This window comes from Condylura cristata, unplaced genomic scaffold, assembly GCF_000260355.1.
Source record: "Condylura cristata isolate star-nosed mole 26May11 unplaced genomic scaffold, ConCri1.0 scaffold00010, whole genome shotgun sequence".
NCBI classification, from domain to species: domain Eukaryota; kingdom Metazoa; phylum Chordata; class Mammalia; order Eulipotyphla; family Talpidae; genus Condylura; species Condylura cristata.
In genome coordinates this window covers 51,104,701-51,122,103 of record NW_004567111.1, presented here as the reverse complement: position 1 = coordinate 51,122,103, position 17,403 = coordinate 51,104,701, and the positions used below count along the sequence as shown (strand labels likewise).

The 17,403-nt window shown below is 43.7% G+C and overlaps 1 protein-coding gene across 1 annotated transcript in view; it reads left to right on the top strand.

The window, feature by feature from the left end:
* Nucleotides 1-16,216, top strand: part of WDFY2 (WD repeat and FYVE domain containing 2) — a 164,885-nt gene extending 148,669 nt beyond the window's left edge. The window contains exons 9-12 of the mRNA XM_004680236.2: nt 4,328-4,429; nt 5,300-5,430; nt 7,397-7,505; nt 10,293-16,216. Of these exons, the coding sequence (XP_004680293.1) occupies nt 4,328-4,429; nt 5,300-5,430; nt 7,397-7,505; nt 10,293-10,322 (372 nt within the window). The 3' untranslated portion in view covers nt 10,323-16,216. The remainder of the gene's footprint in view (nt 1-4,327; nt 4,430-5,299; nt 5,431-7,396; nt 7,506-10,292) is intronic.
* Nucleotides 16,217-17,403: the final 1,187 nt, after the last annotated feature.

Sequence of the window (17,403 nt, the reverse complement as noted above, 5' to 3'; positions counted from 1 at the left end):
TCTAAACAGTTCTCCAGAAATATATAGTCATTTTTAAGCACATATTTAGTTTTATCATAGCATTCTTTTTCTTATGATTTTCTTTTTTCATGTTTGAAAAAGAAGTTCTTTTAAAAGATGTATTTATGCATACAGAACTGGGGTACAAGCCAGAGGTACAGGGGCAGTAAGAGGATTCACCAGAGACAGAATGGGGAGCAGAACAGGCCAACTGACGAAGTACACTGCTGGGAGAGCATTGGGCGGGTCAGAAGAGGTCTGTCGCACCATGTGGGTCACCTCCAGGGCCAGGGATCGAACTGATGCTGAAGTGGCTTTAGCTTCTTAGTGCTGTGTTCACCCGCTGTGCCAACAGGGAGGGCCCCTATTTGAAAATTCTAATAATTCATGTGTTTACTGAATATCCCCTGAAGTTAATCATTTTCCTAGTATGATGGTAGGTAAACTTTCCCTTCAACAGTATATATTCTTCTCATGAATTTCTTCGCAGGATGCCAGAACTATAAAAGCAACATTTTAAAAAGACAAAAACGATTTCCCAATTTCTTTCCATGCTCTCACCCCAATTTCCTTTCAAGAGAGTAGTTGCTGTTACCCACAATGCCTTTCAAAAAAACCAGTAATTTAATGCTTAAGAAGATTAAAGCGGGCCCTCCCTGGTGGCGCAACAGGTTAAAGCACAGCACTAAGAGGCTAAAGCCACTTCAGCATGAGTTTGATCCCTGCCTGCCCTGGAGGTGACCCACATGGCACAGCAGACCTCTCCTGACCTGCCCGCTGCTCCCCTCAGCAGTATACTTCTCAGTCGGCCTGTTCTGCTCCCTACTCTGCCTCTGGTGAATCCTCTCACCACCCCTGAGCCTCTGGCCTGTACTCCAGTTCTGTATGCATAAATAAATAAATCTTTAAAAAAAAAAAAGATTAAAGCTTGATTTGCTCAAATCATAGATCCATGGGAGCTCTATTAGTAATTAATTAAAATTATATTACTGTTAGGAAGTAGGGAACTGTAGCATATTGCTTTGAAAGTGCCAGGTGGCCCCATCTGTGTAAAGTCAGGGAAATTGGTACAATGTGCAGGCCACGCCCCCACCTGCCCTGTGAGTGGTAATTCTGCATCTCAGACTGTTGCAGGTGCAGGTCAGCCATACCCACACCTATAGGTGCCTGACCTTGTCCTAGCCTAACCTACCAGAATAAGGGAGGAAGGGACCAGTGGCCCTTTTCCCTCGGTATACAACCTCCACCCTGGATGGGCAAAAGCCCAAAGGAGAATAAAGACGTGATTTTCAGATACAATGCCAGGAGGTTGCTTAAGCAGTCCTTTGGGCCATTGTGCTTTGATACACAAGTATATTGACACTCAGTACCTGCTGACTGGAATCTTGAGTGATTCCTAGCTCTAAATGAGCAGTGCTCATAATATAATACCTTACCCCATAATCCCCTGAGGTGGGTGTGGGAGCTGCTTCCTGAATATATCAAGTGCTGTGCAGTGCTTACCTCCAGAGGTCTGACACAGGTAAGGATTCAGTCCCTGCTCTGTAGGCTGGCAAGTTTTCTGGTAAAGGAGAAAAACCTCAAAAAGCATTAAATGGTATAAGTGATTCAGTTACAGCCCATGTAACAGAGTATTAGTACTGGATATTTTGGAAGGGGTATTGTCAGTGTTGGCTGCTGTCCTCGGCAAAAGCTTTGTAGAACATAGTGCTGAGAAATGGGAGGGCCAGACGTGCTCTGACCAGGACAAGAAACAAAAAATGAGGACCAGGTGAACAGGAGAGGTGATACTCAGCATTAGCACTGGACTGTAGGAGCAGTCTGAGAAGAGAAGCTGACAGCCTGTAGGTTAAATGTGTACTTACACTGTCAGTGTATATATACACAGTATCCCAGGTCTCGTGTCAGTGAGCGTCCTCAGGGCTGTTACTCTGACTCTTCAAGTAGATCACCTACTACTATTGTATTAAGATATTTTCCGCACTGGTTTTGCTTTGTGCCATCATTTGGGATGCATTTCTCTGTTTCTTGATTTTACTTCATAGTCTGTCCATTTCTGTGGGTGAAGCTAAACAGTGTTTTTTCTTATCTTGATGTGGTGGCCTTGTATCAAGATTCCAGGTTGTAGGCCAGAGATACTGAGCTGCCTGTTGCTTTATAAAATGAAGCTTCTGCACAGGGCACAACATGGAAAACTGGTATGCAGCTAAAGAATACCAAGAGCTCAAGCCTCCCTAGGGGCTCTGGGTCCCTAAGAGGAAATCTGCAACTTCCCTCTCCTTAGTTCCTTCTTTAGAGCTTTCCTTGCAGCCTCAGATGAACATTGACACCTCCCCTACTCACCTCACCTCAGCCAAACTCTGATCACAAGATTCTGCAAACCTAATTTTCCCCAGAGGCCTGTGCAGGAGCAGAGCATTCTGGGAGGTACAGGATTGGATTGCAGACAGGCTACCGTTCCTAATAGTGGTGACAGGAGGGTGACAGGCAGACATTTTCCAAGGACTGTGCATACCAGTGCTAGAAAATGGCCTCCCTTGCAGACCTCTCTCAATCCTGGAAGGTGCTGCCACCTGGGAGGGAGCACAGGGGGCTGTTCAAGCAGCTTCCACAAGCAGAACTTTCCCCCAGAGGCACAAACTCCAAGTGTGGGTGGCGCCGTTAACTGAATTGGAAGGCAGCAAGCACTGGAGGTGAAGGTAATACTAGCAAAGGCCCAAGCACTGGTGGGGCAGGTGTTTCACTGAACTTTGAAGCCAACCATAAAGAGAACCTCTCCTGTGAGCCCTCTATAGGGAGCCACAGGTGGGCGGGCAGCCTTGTGCGCCCCACAAATTCCACCAATAGGGAGTCCCCCAAAGATTCAGACACCAGGTGCCTGCACCAGGAGCTTGGAGATTCAAACTGCCGGTCCCTTCTGGGAATCAGTGCTGTCTCTTGGTCTGGGGCTGTCCAGTGGCCTCCGGCATCGCTGGTGACTGTGTGAGACGCTTCACCCTATAACCCTCCTCTCAGGTTGGCTTCTACTGGAATGGTGTAGGGAAAATGGAGTGAAATCAAGTCAGGCTTTTTTCCGACCTTCTGGCATTGGCTCTGGCCAGCACCCGTGGCCATGCACGCCTCCTTGGTGGTGGGCGCATGCGCGCCTGTAAACACGGACTCTGTGCCCAGAAGAGCGGGGTGAAGGGCTCCTCGGCATTGGCACGTGCTGCAGTGTCACTCTGTGGCTAGGAGACTCAGTTGCTATTTCCCTGTCTACTGGTTTGTCCACTGATTCAGCATGAAGTACCTGTAAAATCCTTCCAAGGGCTCCAAAATTCTCTTTTCATCTGTGGGGATGGCAGTGAACAGCATGTGGCCTTTGCCCTTGCTGGCTGTACTCCGCCAGGGGAGAGCCCAGGGAAGTCATCTGTTTTCACCGGAAAACAATCCCTCCCTGTTTTTCCCCCACCGGTTTACCAAATACAGCTACCACCCCTCCACGACCACCACCCCATTAAATCTGTATATGTTTTCTCTTTCTGCTCCCCTAGCACTTTGCCCTAAATCTCTGCTCTCCAGAGTTCTGGTGCTCCCTAAAGAAAGACCCTCTGTTTTCCACACCTGGCTGTGTGAATTCCTCTCTCAAATGCACTTCCCAGGATCTTGGTTCCCCCGCTTGAGAGTAAGCCCTGTGGTCCTTGGAAAGAGACCCCATATTTCAGCCTTCCCCCCTCTCTTGGGTCAAAGTGCCTGAGTGGTGTTCCAGGAAGGATTTTTTCAACTTTTCCTACCCTCTCTGATATTTTCTATCTCGCTTTCTTGTGAAAATGTGGGTCTTCCAGCCCTCTGTTTATGTTTTTGTTTTTTTCCGAGTACAGTCTCTAGATGCTGTGGTGTTGTACCTGCCCCCATGTTCTTTCTGCTTCATCTTGCCCAGCAAGTGGTTTATTTTTGTTTAAGACTTATTTATGCATACAGAACTGGGGTACAGGCCAGAGATGGGGAGGGTGAGAGGATTCACCAGAGACAGAGTGGGGAGCAGAACAGGCAGACTGATGAAGTACACTGCTGAGGGGAGCAGTGGGCAGGTCAGGAGAGGTCTGCCGTGCCATGTGGTCACCTCCGGGGGTTGGGGGGGGGATCGAACTCATGCTGAAGTGGCCTTAGCCTCTTAGTGCTGTGCCACTGCACCACCAGGGAAGGCCCGCAAGTGTTTTTTAAATGGTGGTTAAATCACACTTCTGTTACTTAATAATCACATTCTGATTTCTGTTTTATCAATGTCAGTGGTTCCATTGTCCTCACTGCTTCTCACTGTGACCTGTTATATGTTTTGTTTGACAAGACTCCTGAGTGGTTAGACAGTGATTCCTGCCAAAAGTGTGATCAGCCTTTTTTCTGGAACTTCAAGCAAATGTGGGACAGTAAAAAAATTGGTCTGAGACAGGTAGGTCAAATGGATGCTTCATCAAAATGTAATAGTGTAGGAAAAACTTTCTGTGTGATCTTAGAAGACATAGCACCCCTGCATAGCAGTTCCAATTGGAGTAAGTTACCCTGAAAGCACTGGTGAATTTATTCCTTCTTTAATAATTTCACTTCCTCCCGTCTTAGTTTAGTTAGATCTGCTTTTTTTTTAAAGTTGGGGTATAGGCCAGAGATGTGGGGGGTGAGAAGATTCACAAGAGACAGAGTGGAAAGCAGAACAGGCAGATCTACTGAAACACACTGCTGAGAGGAGCAGGGAGCGGCATGTGAGACAGGCTGTGCCATGTGGGTCAGCTCCCGGGCTGGGGATCGAACTCAAGCTGCAGTGGCTGGTGTTAACTCAATAGCACTGAGACTTAACCCAGTGCTCCACCAGGGAGGCCCCTATTCATACAGCATTTTTAATCTAATTCCATCGTTGGCTCTGGTTGTCCCCCTGGAAGTCAAATCACAGTGACTTAGCTTGAACACGGTCAGAGTATAGACCATGGATTGAAGCAGGCTTCATCACATTCTCCTTCACCCAGCAGCATAAGCTCTGGAGCTGGCACTTTCTCAGTGTACCTAGCTTTAACCCAAGTGCTGGGTGCTTGCTCTAGACTGAATTAGAAAGGACCAAGAGTAGGGGAAGGGGAAGTGACCCAGTCAGATGCTTCCCAACAGTCCTCAAGCTGTGTAAATAGTGCAGAAAGAGGGCACACCTGGTGTGTTCCTTCAGTTTTCTGGAACAGTCTAGTTTAGCATCCTTATCTGAATGCTGTTGCTTGCTCCCGGCCCCCCAGAGAGGGGGCGTGGGGGTGCTGCAGCAGTCTCCTTTCTCTCCCTGCAGCACCACTGCCGCAAGTGCGGGAAGGCGGTCTGCGGCAAGTGCAGCTCCAAGCGCTCCTCCATCCCTCTGATGGGCTTCGAGTTTGAAGTCAGAGTCTGTGACAGCTGCCACGAGGCCATCACAGATGAAGAGTAAGTTCAGCTGTCTGCAGGATCACCAGGGTTAAGGCGAGAGCTGCAGCCAGCGCTGCCCCCATAACCAGCAGGGCCCCAGTTACCACGGGTTTAGAGTCCATTGAGCAGAACCTTCCTTCCCATCAGCAAGTCTGTGTCATCTTGTGAGAAGAAAGGGGCTGTGCAAAGCCTTATCTCTGTGCCAGGTCCCAGTGCTACATGCATTGAAAGTAGATGTTCTGCAAAACCTCTGTCTCCTTATTTCGTTGATAGTTGGCATAGTTGGCATATGGAACCCAAAGTTCTCTTTCTGGCCCAAGCTGCTATCTTTACAGGGGCCGAATCAGCCTGCAGGCTCCAGGAGGTTTTCCTTTTCCAGCAAAAGCTAAGCCTAAGAGGCAAATGCTGCTCCATCTAGCTTGTCTAATCCAGTAACTAGGACCTCACATACTGTCCCAGTATATGCTTTGCAGGATGGCATAGATCTGTATCAGCAGTTCGCAAGCAGCCCCAGATGTAAACGGAATGCTCTTAGTGAATTGTAGACTAGGCTCATAGGAAACTTGTGTGCCTAATTTTCACCCCCCTCTCTCCCCAGCACCTCATGTAAAGGAGAATCATTTAAGTATGAGATAGGTGTCTTAAATGCTTAGTAAATTAATAAATAAAGCACTCTCATACAGTATAAATGACCCTAACTTGCACTTTGTGTTCTTATTTAGCCACATCAAATATAAATTAAAATGCCCTTGTATAAGGAAGCTTTTAATGTTCATGGGCTGTTTCCCACTCATACACCATGGAAGCTGTGACTGCTCATGAAATTAGAGAGCTGCGAAAAGCTGCAAGAATAGTCTGGTTTCATTCTTCATTTTAAAAAGACACAGACCTAGAAAGTATAAGCAGCTGCAAATTAAGCCTAAATCTCTGATTCTAAACATTGTAAGTGCACTTTAGTAGGCTGGAAATTTGCCCTACAAGTGATCTATAGTAAAGAAGAAAATGGCCATCTTCAGGGAGCACTGCAGAGGAGTGGGGACCGGGGAGGGTGGGGGGGAGCAGCTGGGCCTCCCCGCGACCCATGCCCCTTCTCCCTGAAAGCATTGGCATTGCCTCCAGATTATCTACCCTCCTTACTGAAATCATGTGGAGATTAAAAAACACAAAACAAATAACGTGTATGGCAGTGCTTAATTATATATTGTTCCACTTGTTAAACCATCAGAATACTACAGAAAACTAGTCTGCAGTTAACCAGGCATAAGGGGAAACCCTCCGTGGCCCTTCTAGCAAATAATAGTAAAATCTTAGGCATTTTTAACAAGTGTGATTTTTTTTTTAAAGATTGTTTTATTTATTCGTACAGAACTAGGGTACAGGCCAGAGATGTGGAGGGTGAGAGGATTCACCAGAGACAGAGCGGGGAGCAGAACAGGCAGATTGACAAAGTACACAGCTGAGGGGAGCAGCGGGCGGGTCAGGAGAGGTCTGCCCCGCCATGTGGTCACCTCCGTGGCAGGCAGGGATCGAACTCATGCAGAAGTGGCTTAAGCTTCTTTGTGCTGTGCTTTAACCCGCTGCGCCACCAGGGAGGGCCCAAGTGTGATTTTTTTTTTTTTTTTAATAAAATGGCAAAGATTGTTGCTAGCAATTCTTTCTGTGATCAAACTTAGCAACAATATACAGTTTTTTTTTTTAATTTGTCAAAAGCACAGATTCTATCAGAGCAACAAGTTCTCCAGAAGAATTCGTAGGAACATCATTACCTCTTTCCCATTAGATAAAGAAGAATTCCTTTGCCTTTTGTTGTTGTTTTGTTTTAATAATAAGTCCCCAGGGAATAAAGTTTTTTGCTGAGGGGCAGTATTAACAGTGAAGCAATTTTAGCCGTTTGGCTAAACACAAGCAGTAAATGTCACCCCTGATGGCCGGCATTCACATGCCACCTCCCTTTACTCTCCAAAACCTTCTTCGCTCCTTGCAGACGCGCACCCACAGCGACCTTCCATGACAGCAAGCACAACATCGTGCATGTGCATTTCGATGCGACCAGAGGGTGGTTACTGACTGCTGGGACTGACAAGGTTATTAAGGTAGGATGGCCCTTGTTTTTAGTTGATTATCAGCAATACTTTTTTTTTTTATTGAACTATAATGTAATTGACATAGCATTCGTTTCAGATATATAACAATAATTCAGTATTTTTGTACATATTGTGAAATGATCACAGTAATTCAAGTTACTATCTATCACCAAACCCATTTTTCTTTCTAATGATGACTTTTAAGATCTACCATCTCTTAGCAGCTTTCAAATATGTTGATACAGTATTGCTGATAGTTACTGTGCTCTCCATTTCGATTCCCTTCACCTATTTCATCTATTCCACAAACACCATCTACTCTGCCTCTATGAGCGTGGGTGTTTTGTTTTGTTTTGTTTTCATGTACCACGTGTGAGTGAGATCATTCAGTAATGGCCTTTCTCTGTTTCACTCACCTCACTGAGCATGTCCTCAAAGACACTCCTATTTTCACAAGTGGCAAAGTTTTCCTTTTTATGGCTGAATGAATAATGTTCCCTGGTTCAGATATACCACGTTTTCTTTAGCCATTCATCTATCAGTGGACACTTAGGTTGCTTCCATGTTTTAGCTGCAGTAAACATAGGTGCAATTTGGATTCAGAATTTTCATTTCCTTCAAATAAATAACCCCCAAGTGGAATTGCTAGGTCATGTGGTTCTAGTTCAATAGTTTTATTTTTAACTTTTTGGAAGACCTTCCTACTGTATTCCATAGTGACAGCATCAATTTACATCCCACCAACAGGATACAAGGGTTCCTTTTTCTCCACACCTCACTAGTGCTTATCGCCTATCTTTCTGATAGTCGGTATTCTAATAGGTAGTAGCCCATTTTTATTTTAATTTGCATTTCCCTAGTGGTTAGTGATGTTAAGAAACTATCTATACACCTATTGTTCATCTGTATGTCTTCACTAGAAAAATGTCTATTCAGGTCCTTAGCCCAGTTTTTTTTTTTTAATAATATAATAATTTATTTTGTACCTTTTCCCATCTCAGTTGTAACCTTCTCCCAGTTTTTAATCAGATTACTTGGTTTTTCATGTTTGCTTTTGTTTTTCATTACTGAGTTGTATCAGTTCTTTAGCTGTCTTGATATTAATTCCTCATCAGATTATATGACTTGCAAATACTGTCTCCCATTCTGTAAGTTGTCTTATATTTTGTATGTAGTTTCCTTTGCTATGCAGAAGCATTTTAGTTTGCTGTAGAACATCATCTTATTTTAGAAGCTTTCTATTTTTGGCCCTGTGAATATATAGGAGCACCAAGATTATGTGACATCTACTCAAAATGTTATCCTTGGCAGTGAGCATTTTTGAGAATGTATTATAGGCAAGGCCCAGTGCTAAGACCTGACTGCCCACAACAAAATAAGACAACCACACCAGCCTGCAAGCAAAGGCTAATCTACTGAGAACACACACTTAAAATGACAGTTAGTGATAGGTCACATGTACTATACAGACCAGAATTACTTTCTTTTTTAAAATTTATTTATTGGCCCTCCCTGGTGGTGCAGCGGGTTAAAGCACCGCAGTAAGAAGCTGAAACCACTTCCGCATGAGTTCGATTCCCACCTGCCCCGGAGGTGACCACATGGCGTGGCAGACCTCTCCCGACCAGCCCGCTGCTGCCCTCAGCAGTGTACTTCGTCGATCTGCCTGTTCTGCTCTCCACTCTGTCTCTGGTGAAGTCTTTCGCCACCCCTGAGTCTCTGGCCTGTACCCCAGTTCTGTATGCACAAATAAATAAATCTTTAAAAAAAATTTATTTATTTATGCATACAGAACTGGGGTACAGGCCAGAGGTGCAGGAGCATTAAGAGGATTCACCAGAGACAGAGTGGCGAGTAGAACAGGCTGACTGACTGAGTACACTGCTGAGGGAAGCAGCGGGCGGGTCAGGAGAGGTCTGCCATGCCTTAAGGATCACCTCCAGGGCAGGCGGGGATCAAACTCATGCTGAAGTGGCTTTAGCTTCTTAGTACTGTGTTTTAACCCGCTGCGCTAGCAAGGAGGGCCCCAGAATAACTTTTAAGGGTTCAGTAGAAGGAGGTGGTGTTGCTAAAGACGGCTTGTGGGGAGGTGAGATTTGAGTTGAATGAATGGTAAGACTTGAATAAGCCAACAGGTAATAAACAAGATATTTTCCCTGTGAGATCAGTTAATCTAGAAGCATTCCTCCAGGGGTTCTCCAAGGACAGTGCTGACAACATATATGGTGACCCAGGGCAGAAGGGCCACACCTGCTTCACTCCCTGGCCAACACAGAGGCACTGGCTCAGCTGTACCCTGAGCCGTACTTCCAGAATCCCTTCTGGTCCACTCTTGGGATCAGCAATAGGTTGAGGTAGTTAAAATAACTCCCTTTGGAAGCTGCTATACCTTACTAGCTATGAGCAAATTTAAAGTAAACTTTTGGAGCCTTTGTCACTTTATTTTTGAAAGTGAGGCATCTTAGGGGGTTGTACAGAAGATTACCTAAGATAAGATATGGAAAGGGCCTGGCAGTCCCCTGGTGCTCCTCTCATGTCTAGTATGTTCCTTCCTTAAATATCTAACTTGCCTTTATTTTCCACTTGCTGAATTAAAAAGTCCAATTATCATTATCATGTTTTTCAAGTTTATACTTGACCTTTTAATCAAAAAACACTTTTTTATAGATTTAGAACTAATGTTAGTATAGCAGTTAGTTATTTTCTGAAAGTTTGCCTTGAATTCAGTTAAAAGGATTGTTTATCCTCAACAACATTCAATTTTGGTTCATTGTATTCTTTGTTTTCTTTTGACAGTTGTGGGACATGACCCCGGTAGTGTCTTGATGGCCCTCCCAGACATTAGAAAGATAGTATTTACTCAAGAATCTATTGTTCTAATCCAAACCATTGCTGGAACTGAAAAGCAGACATGCAAGAAGAGAGAAGAACCTCCCTGAGTTTGCATATTACCTACACACACCGTGGCGAGCAGTCAATGAGCACTTAATGCAGAGACTCTTACAACTGTTCATACAATATAAAAGAAGATATTTTTTTAACAAATGGTTTATACAGTCTGGCTGTGCTACATTGTTTTTAGTATACTGGACATTCTGGGTGAGGTATTAATTTTTATATTTTCAGTACTTCTTTTTAGTTGTTGCTTTGTGTGTCAGAAATGAAGCAAGTATCTGTTGGGGGCTTTGAGGTCATTATAAAGTGGTTTCCATGTTTTCTTCACATGGGATCACATGGTCAGCATCTTCTCTCTGTATCTGCCCTCACCCTCATCCACTATTCACCAGAATGTATGTTTTTTACACTGTTTGTTCTCAGTGTTTCTGTTTCTTAGAAATCCTCTTCACTTGAGAGATTTGGCAAACTGTGGATTTACCAACTGACTTCTTGAAACGCCTGCAGAATGTTCTGCTTACAATGTCTGACCCATCCATGTGCTTTTTGAGTAGCGATGACCTTGTGCATCTGTCACTGCTCCATTCTTTCACACATGAAAGAAAGTGTTATGAGGAAGCTGCTCGCAACCACTGTCCCCACAGAGGTAGACAGCGTGACTCAGAGCTTCGACCCTCAGTGCCTGGATCATTTCTAATTCGGTTGGAGTTTTCTGAGCCCTTGTTTTAGTTTCATTGACACAGCTTTCCCTCACTTACAATATTAAGAACAAACCAAACCAAACCAAAATCTCCGTCCTTCAGAGTGTCTTCTGTGTTTTTCCATATGGCATCACCTCTGAGCTTGAAATTAACTTATTAAGATTGTGTCCTGCTCTGTTCCTTACCAAGTATTTTTTCTTCTCTTTAAAAACTAGCTATTTTATCTAATGTATTTTACTGGGAGACTTTGCATACTTTCATACTACAGCTCTGTGATCTCAAGCAGGAAGCCTGAACCCGGAAGCCTGGGCTTTGTGCTTTGGGGAATATGAAAAAGGGCTTTAGAAAATGAAGTTGAAGAACTCATTTTAAGGGAATCCAGCCCAAGTTGTGAAGTATTCATATGGGTACTACTGACTCAACTTGGGATATTGGAGTCATTTTTAAAAATCTTACTTTCACCTTTAAAAGTAGAATTCAAGTCAGTGGCAAGTGTACCCATTCCAAGCATGCTCCACATACCTCATTTGGTCCTCACCTGTCAGAACAGCAAGACATCACTAGTCTCTTGTGGCCCATAAGATTAAATAAAACATTGCAGGTAAGCAGGCCAGTTACTTGTCCTTCCCTATCGAAGCTCTGTCTCCATAGTACCATGTTCACTTGTGATTTCAAGATTTGGTGATAGTGTTCAAAATTCTGGGATTTTTTTTTCCTAGAAAGCAATTTATTCCTTCCTGACTTTCATAACTTTTTAACTGGGAGACATACTACCAGGCATACTTGGGCTCCACCCCTGATAGAGACCAGTGTGCCCTTGGGCTTCCTAGAGATAATTCTGCTGCTGCAGGATTGGGAAACAACCCACATACTATTGTGCCCCGTGCAGCAACCATGAGATGGGATCGCGTCAGCTGGGCCTGCGGCCCACAGGGTCACGTGACCATAATCTAAGCAGCAACCCCCTGTCACTTCACTCCCTTCCCCACAACCCTTGCTTGCGTTCAGTCAAAGCTGTGTAACTGATCTGACTCTTTGCCATGTGATTGCCCTGAGAGACTTTCAGAAATGAATTATATTTAGAATGTTCAAGTATCTGGTTTGTAGTTTATTACTAAAACCTGCAGCCACTTTCTAAATTATACATAGTAGAGAACTACGTGTTAGCAGTGAACGATAGAAATGAAACTGTTTTCTATTCCTGAACTTTGGACCTCAGCTTGTACAGAGAAGGACACACAGTGTTAGAGAGAAGGTAGGTCAGGCACCCTGCTAGCCTGGCTTGAATCCTGAGCTAGGACTATAGTCAGATCCCATTTGGGAATTTTATTGTCCCTGTTGGATCACATGAACAACATACTGGGGTCACTGTGACCTTTGACCCTGCCCTTCATTCTAGCCAGGTCCCTCCAGGCATGGCTGTCCCCAGCCCACAGAGCCTCAGGTGTTGCATCCACTTGACAACTCTTTAATGAGTCAAGATCTAAACCACAGATATGTCAAGGAATCCATTACTCTGCGCTTTCCTTCTCATGTGTGAATGCTTCAATTTGTTAAGAAGTGCTTAGCAAGCCAACTGTGGTCTGGAATGCAGTGAATTCTTCGTTTAACACCGAGTGTCTGGAACTCATGGGGAGCTGTGTGCTGGTGTTGGGTGTCTGCTAAGAATTTTATAGGATAAAGGCTTCGTTCTTTAGGAAAGGAAGCTTGCACCAGCGCTTGGATTTTTTCTTGCCTGGGGTCAGTGTCATAGTTCTGGTTTTACCCTACTAGACTTGCACTTTACATATATTTCTGCTTCATCCTACAAAATCTATGCCTAACATGGCTGTGCTGAGAAAGTGGCAAAACTTTTGTACCTGCCACGCAAAGAGCTGCTGTTTGTTTGGTGGGATAAAACTAATCATGTGCTCTCAGTTTCTCCAAAGAAATGTTTACTGAAACTTTAACTGCCTAGATATGTCTTCACAGTGGCAATGAGATTTTAGATTAAATACTTGGGATTGTGTGTCTTTTTGTATAAGGTCAGCCCATATGATGCATTTCTCATTTGGTTTGTCTTACTCAAAGAATCATAAAATCACAAAACTGGAAAGGCTCTTGAGAGATCTAAAATGTTCTAAACACACAGAACACTTTAGTTCTACCAAGCAGTTAGTTACAGCTGTAGTGTAAACAAGAGAATCTCAAAGAAGAATGTCAATGAATAGTTGTTTTTGAACATTGGTTGTTTTGAACATTACTGGTAATAGCTTGAGTGGGAGGAGTGACTTCCAGTGCCTTGAGACAGGGAGTTCTCAAGAACCAGGTTTGTTCCACTGCTCGTCAGCAAATCTGACACTTCCTTAGGCCTCAACCCTGTGTAATGAGTGGGTGGGTACCATGCAGTGAGATTTATTACATTTCTTCCTCAGCATAAACTACTCCCTATACTCTTCCTCATGGACCACCCCCATTGCAGAATTTAAGTGGAAATCAAGGGGCAACAGATTTCCTTCCCCTAGCTGAAGACTGCCCCTAGGGAGTCCACATCATTTTGCTCTTAGGGTAGAACCTCACTTTTTTGTATTTTGAGATTACATCATTTTAAAGTATAATTTATTTTTGCTTAACATTAATCTTTAAAGCCTGTGTTTGGACTTTGAAGCAAAGGAAGAGCTCTATACTATGTTTCACTTCCTGAGTATATTCATTAATTGAGACACCCTTGGTGTTCAGTTTTCATAAAGTAATTCAAATGTCTATAAATGACTTTCTTCATTAAGACTTATACTTTGAAGTGAAAGCATCTGGCAACAAAAAAAATCCTTTTTTCTGTCCTTTAAAATAATATTAAGTTTTTCCTGACAGAAAAATTAATACCTAGTAATGTGATTGGAAAATGCAGAAATAAGTCCATTTGAACACTGAGTAATCTAGATGGTTCTTGAAATTCCAGTGTGGTTCAACCAGCTGCTTGTTGAAAGCTTGCCATACCCTAGAGTCGGAACTAGGCCCTGAGGGACAGGACCTACCCCTTTCCAGAGCAAGCCCCACAGTAAAGAAGGTGTTTGCATCTTTCTGGATGAACAACCCCTCACTGTAGGTGCTGCTGCTGCAAATCATTCCACATTGGCCTGGAAGAATATATGAACTAATTCTATAACTACATGGTGGGATGGAGCAGCTCCTCTTTGAATACAGAAAGCCCTTGTGACGTGGCACATGGAGATTGTTTGAGATACCTGCAGCATCGAAAGAATACACAGTACAAGACCATTGATGCATTAGCTGCTGCCCTCCATTTCCTTCTCTGCCTTAAATCATTCTTCAAGTAATGGACTGTTTCAGCACACTGGGGCAACTACAAGCTCCTCACAGTGGCACTCCCTCAGAGGGAAGAAACATTTCCCTCAATTCAGCGTGAGTAAAAAGGGCTCAAGTCTCCCTCTCAGAGACATGGTTTTGTGTCAGGTGTCCAGTGTCCCCAGGTCTTGTTTTGATGCCCATTTGCCTTTTCTCTCAGTACCCAAGTATACCACATCCATAACTTAATTCGGGAATATTCTTCGCTTTGTGGCTTCAGTTCAACTTTAGAACCAAGAACTATATACTTACCAACCATTGGGGTTTTTAGTTTGTAATTTTGCCTTCAAACATTATCATTTCCACCAAGAGGTCTATTTAGGCCTCACACACAAGGGCAGAGTCCAAACATTTTTGCAAAATTGTAATGGAATTCTACTTTTGTATCTCATATACAGGGAAATTTTTGAAGAGATTGGAGATAGCAGCCCCTTTAGAGATGTGAAAAAGAGATTAAATCCTGAGTAAAAGTTGAATTCAGTGATCATTCTTCTTCAGTTGCCTTCCAGTCCCTCAAACCTGTGTTTTCATGAATATTGTCTATATGGGATCAGCCTGAACCATTATCAGAGAACAGTGTACACATGGCTGACCCGGGTAAATAGGAGAGCATCTCACTGCTTTTGTCTTCTGTCACAGCAAGTAAATTGCTTCCTGCATTTTTCCATCTAGAGCCAGGTAGGTTTAAAAAAAGGTGGTGAAGATGGAAGTTAGTCATGGTACTATCTCATGAAAAATAGATACCTCAAAATATTCACCTCTGTGAGTCAAAAAGTGTACCTGACTTTATGGTACAAAAAGATGTCCAGGAATGGCAGCTTGAGTTAAAGGTTAGATCTGTAATCTCTCCTTGCTTATTTATGATTCTTACTTTTTGTTGTTCCTGGGGAAGCATGAAAGGGTGAACTGTAACAAAAAGGGAAAGATTTTTTTTAAGTATTTCATTTATATCTACGTGATCTTTTTTGTTTGTTTGTTTTCCTTTTAAATGGACACTCCTTAGGTCAGTAGGAAGCATGGACCCACATATTTGTGTTGCTGCTAACCACTGTACTCTAATATATGGTATTTTATACCACTTGCCTTGCTTTTTAAGTGACTTTCAGTCTACTGTCATCTTGCAAAAAATACACATATGTGTGTGTGTATGAAAAGTGTATATATATATATATATATACACTTTTCATATATATACATGTATATATATATATATATGAAAAGTATGAACGCTGCCATTAGCTGGACAACGGGGAAGGTGCTAGCCCCATGTTCGTGCCTGCCTACCACTTAGTCATAACCAGGGCCATGGACTCCATTCCGCTCACCCGTCAGCCTGCAATCTCATCAGAACCTGACTACAATGGGCATTGGCTTAGGGAGATCTTTTTTCCTTCTTTTGAAATGAGAAGATTCTCCCAGAGTCAGACTGAGAATGTACAAAGCCAGAAGTTGGAATAGATTTCTCAAATGTGATTCTAGCTGATCTTCTGGACTTGGCCATGCTCTCTGCCACTAGAGTCCACTAACCAGACCAAACAGTCTGAAATTGACTTCCTGAATGTGATTATTAGGTGGGATTGAGCAAGAGTTTCCTACATTAAAATGTCTGTATCCAGTTCTACATTCAAATGCTGCTGAATGTTGTGAATGTTCTTAAACTCTGCTCACTTTCCCACTGTGCTTTCCTCTTAACTGAAATGTACCTGTAGCCATTACCAACGTAAGAGACTCAATGCAAAGTTGCCTCCATGATTTAAAATAAATCTCTGTGGAAATGTCCCTGCAACTGTGGTCCCATTATTGCGGTTAGCAAGCCGTAACGTGAGTGTAAGATCTGCTTTGAGGTTAACTGAGTAAACCGTGGAAATGTTTGGTGCGTTCCCACACCTGCTATCTAGACACCCCCGCCCCCACCCCAGCAGATCTGCATTCTGCAGAGAGAGGTGAATCTCCATTCACCCCTGATTCTAAGCACAGCAGAGGTGGGCTGTAGTCATGTAGTCCTTTACATGATTTTTTTTTTTCTAATGTTTCACAAAAGTAAGCTTTAGCCATGGTTAATAAACTTTCCATGTGAGGTAAAGGACTTTAGGGCAAATGCAACCAGGAAAATCCTCTTTAAAAACTTAATGAGGCCCATTTTATGGAGAAGAAAATAGGAGGGAGAACTCAATGGCCTACAAAATGGGGAACAGCCAGTGGGCTGGGTAGCTGGTTACCCTTTGCACAGAGGCAGCTGTCCCCGGTGGTGCCCCCTCCCAACCCACTTGTGCCAGAGCAACTTCAGCCACTCTGGCATTCAGCAACCCCTGCTTTTCTCCTGGAGAAAAGGAGAGAGGCAGTCAGATGGCACCCAGACTTCCTGACCTTGCAGACAGCACCCCCAGGAAGCACCTTCCTCGAGGCTCCTTGACAAGAACCGGCTCTGAGCCCCTCTAAGGAATCACCGTATGATTGGCTGAGTTGTGCCCACCTGAGCTTTTCTCTGCTGTGGGTGATTAGTTAAGTTTGTCACCTTGAACATCAAGAACGAATGCTCTAATTTGTCCACTGTTGTTGTGGCATCTTTTCACTTTGAGGGTGAATGGTCCAATTTAGATGTATTATCAGCCTGGCACCAGAATGCCCGGGCGCTATTGCAGCCACTCCTAATCTTAAACAGATGATGTAAACTAGCCCTCACGTAATCTGCTTTTGTGAGCGGGCACCCTCCCTTGGTCATGCCTTGCTCCAAAGGGCGGGCAGCGCAGTCAGTAAAGAACCTCCTTCTTGGTGTGCAGAGACACACGCCACGTCTATTCCTCCTCCCACCCATTTCCTGGCATTTGGGGTCATCTTACACATCTACTTTTTAAGAAAGCCACATTCTCAAAACAGATTTACACAGGAAAAGAAGCTGAAGGAAATTTGTCCCCAGCCCCAGCTATATTTATCTTAAAACAAAAGTTCCATTCCTGGTAGGTTCC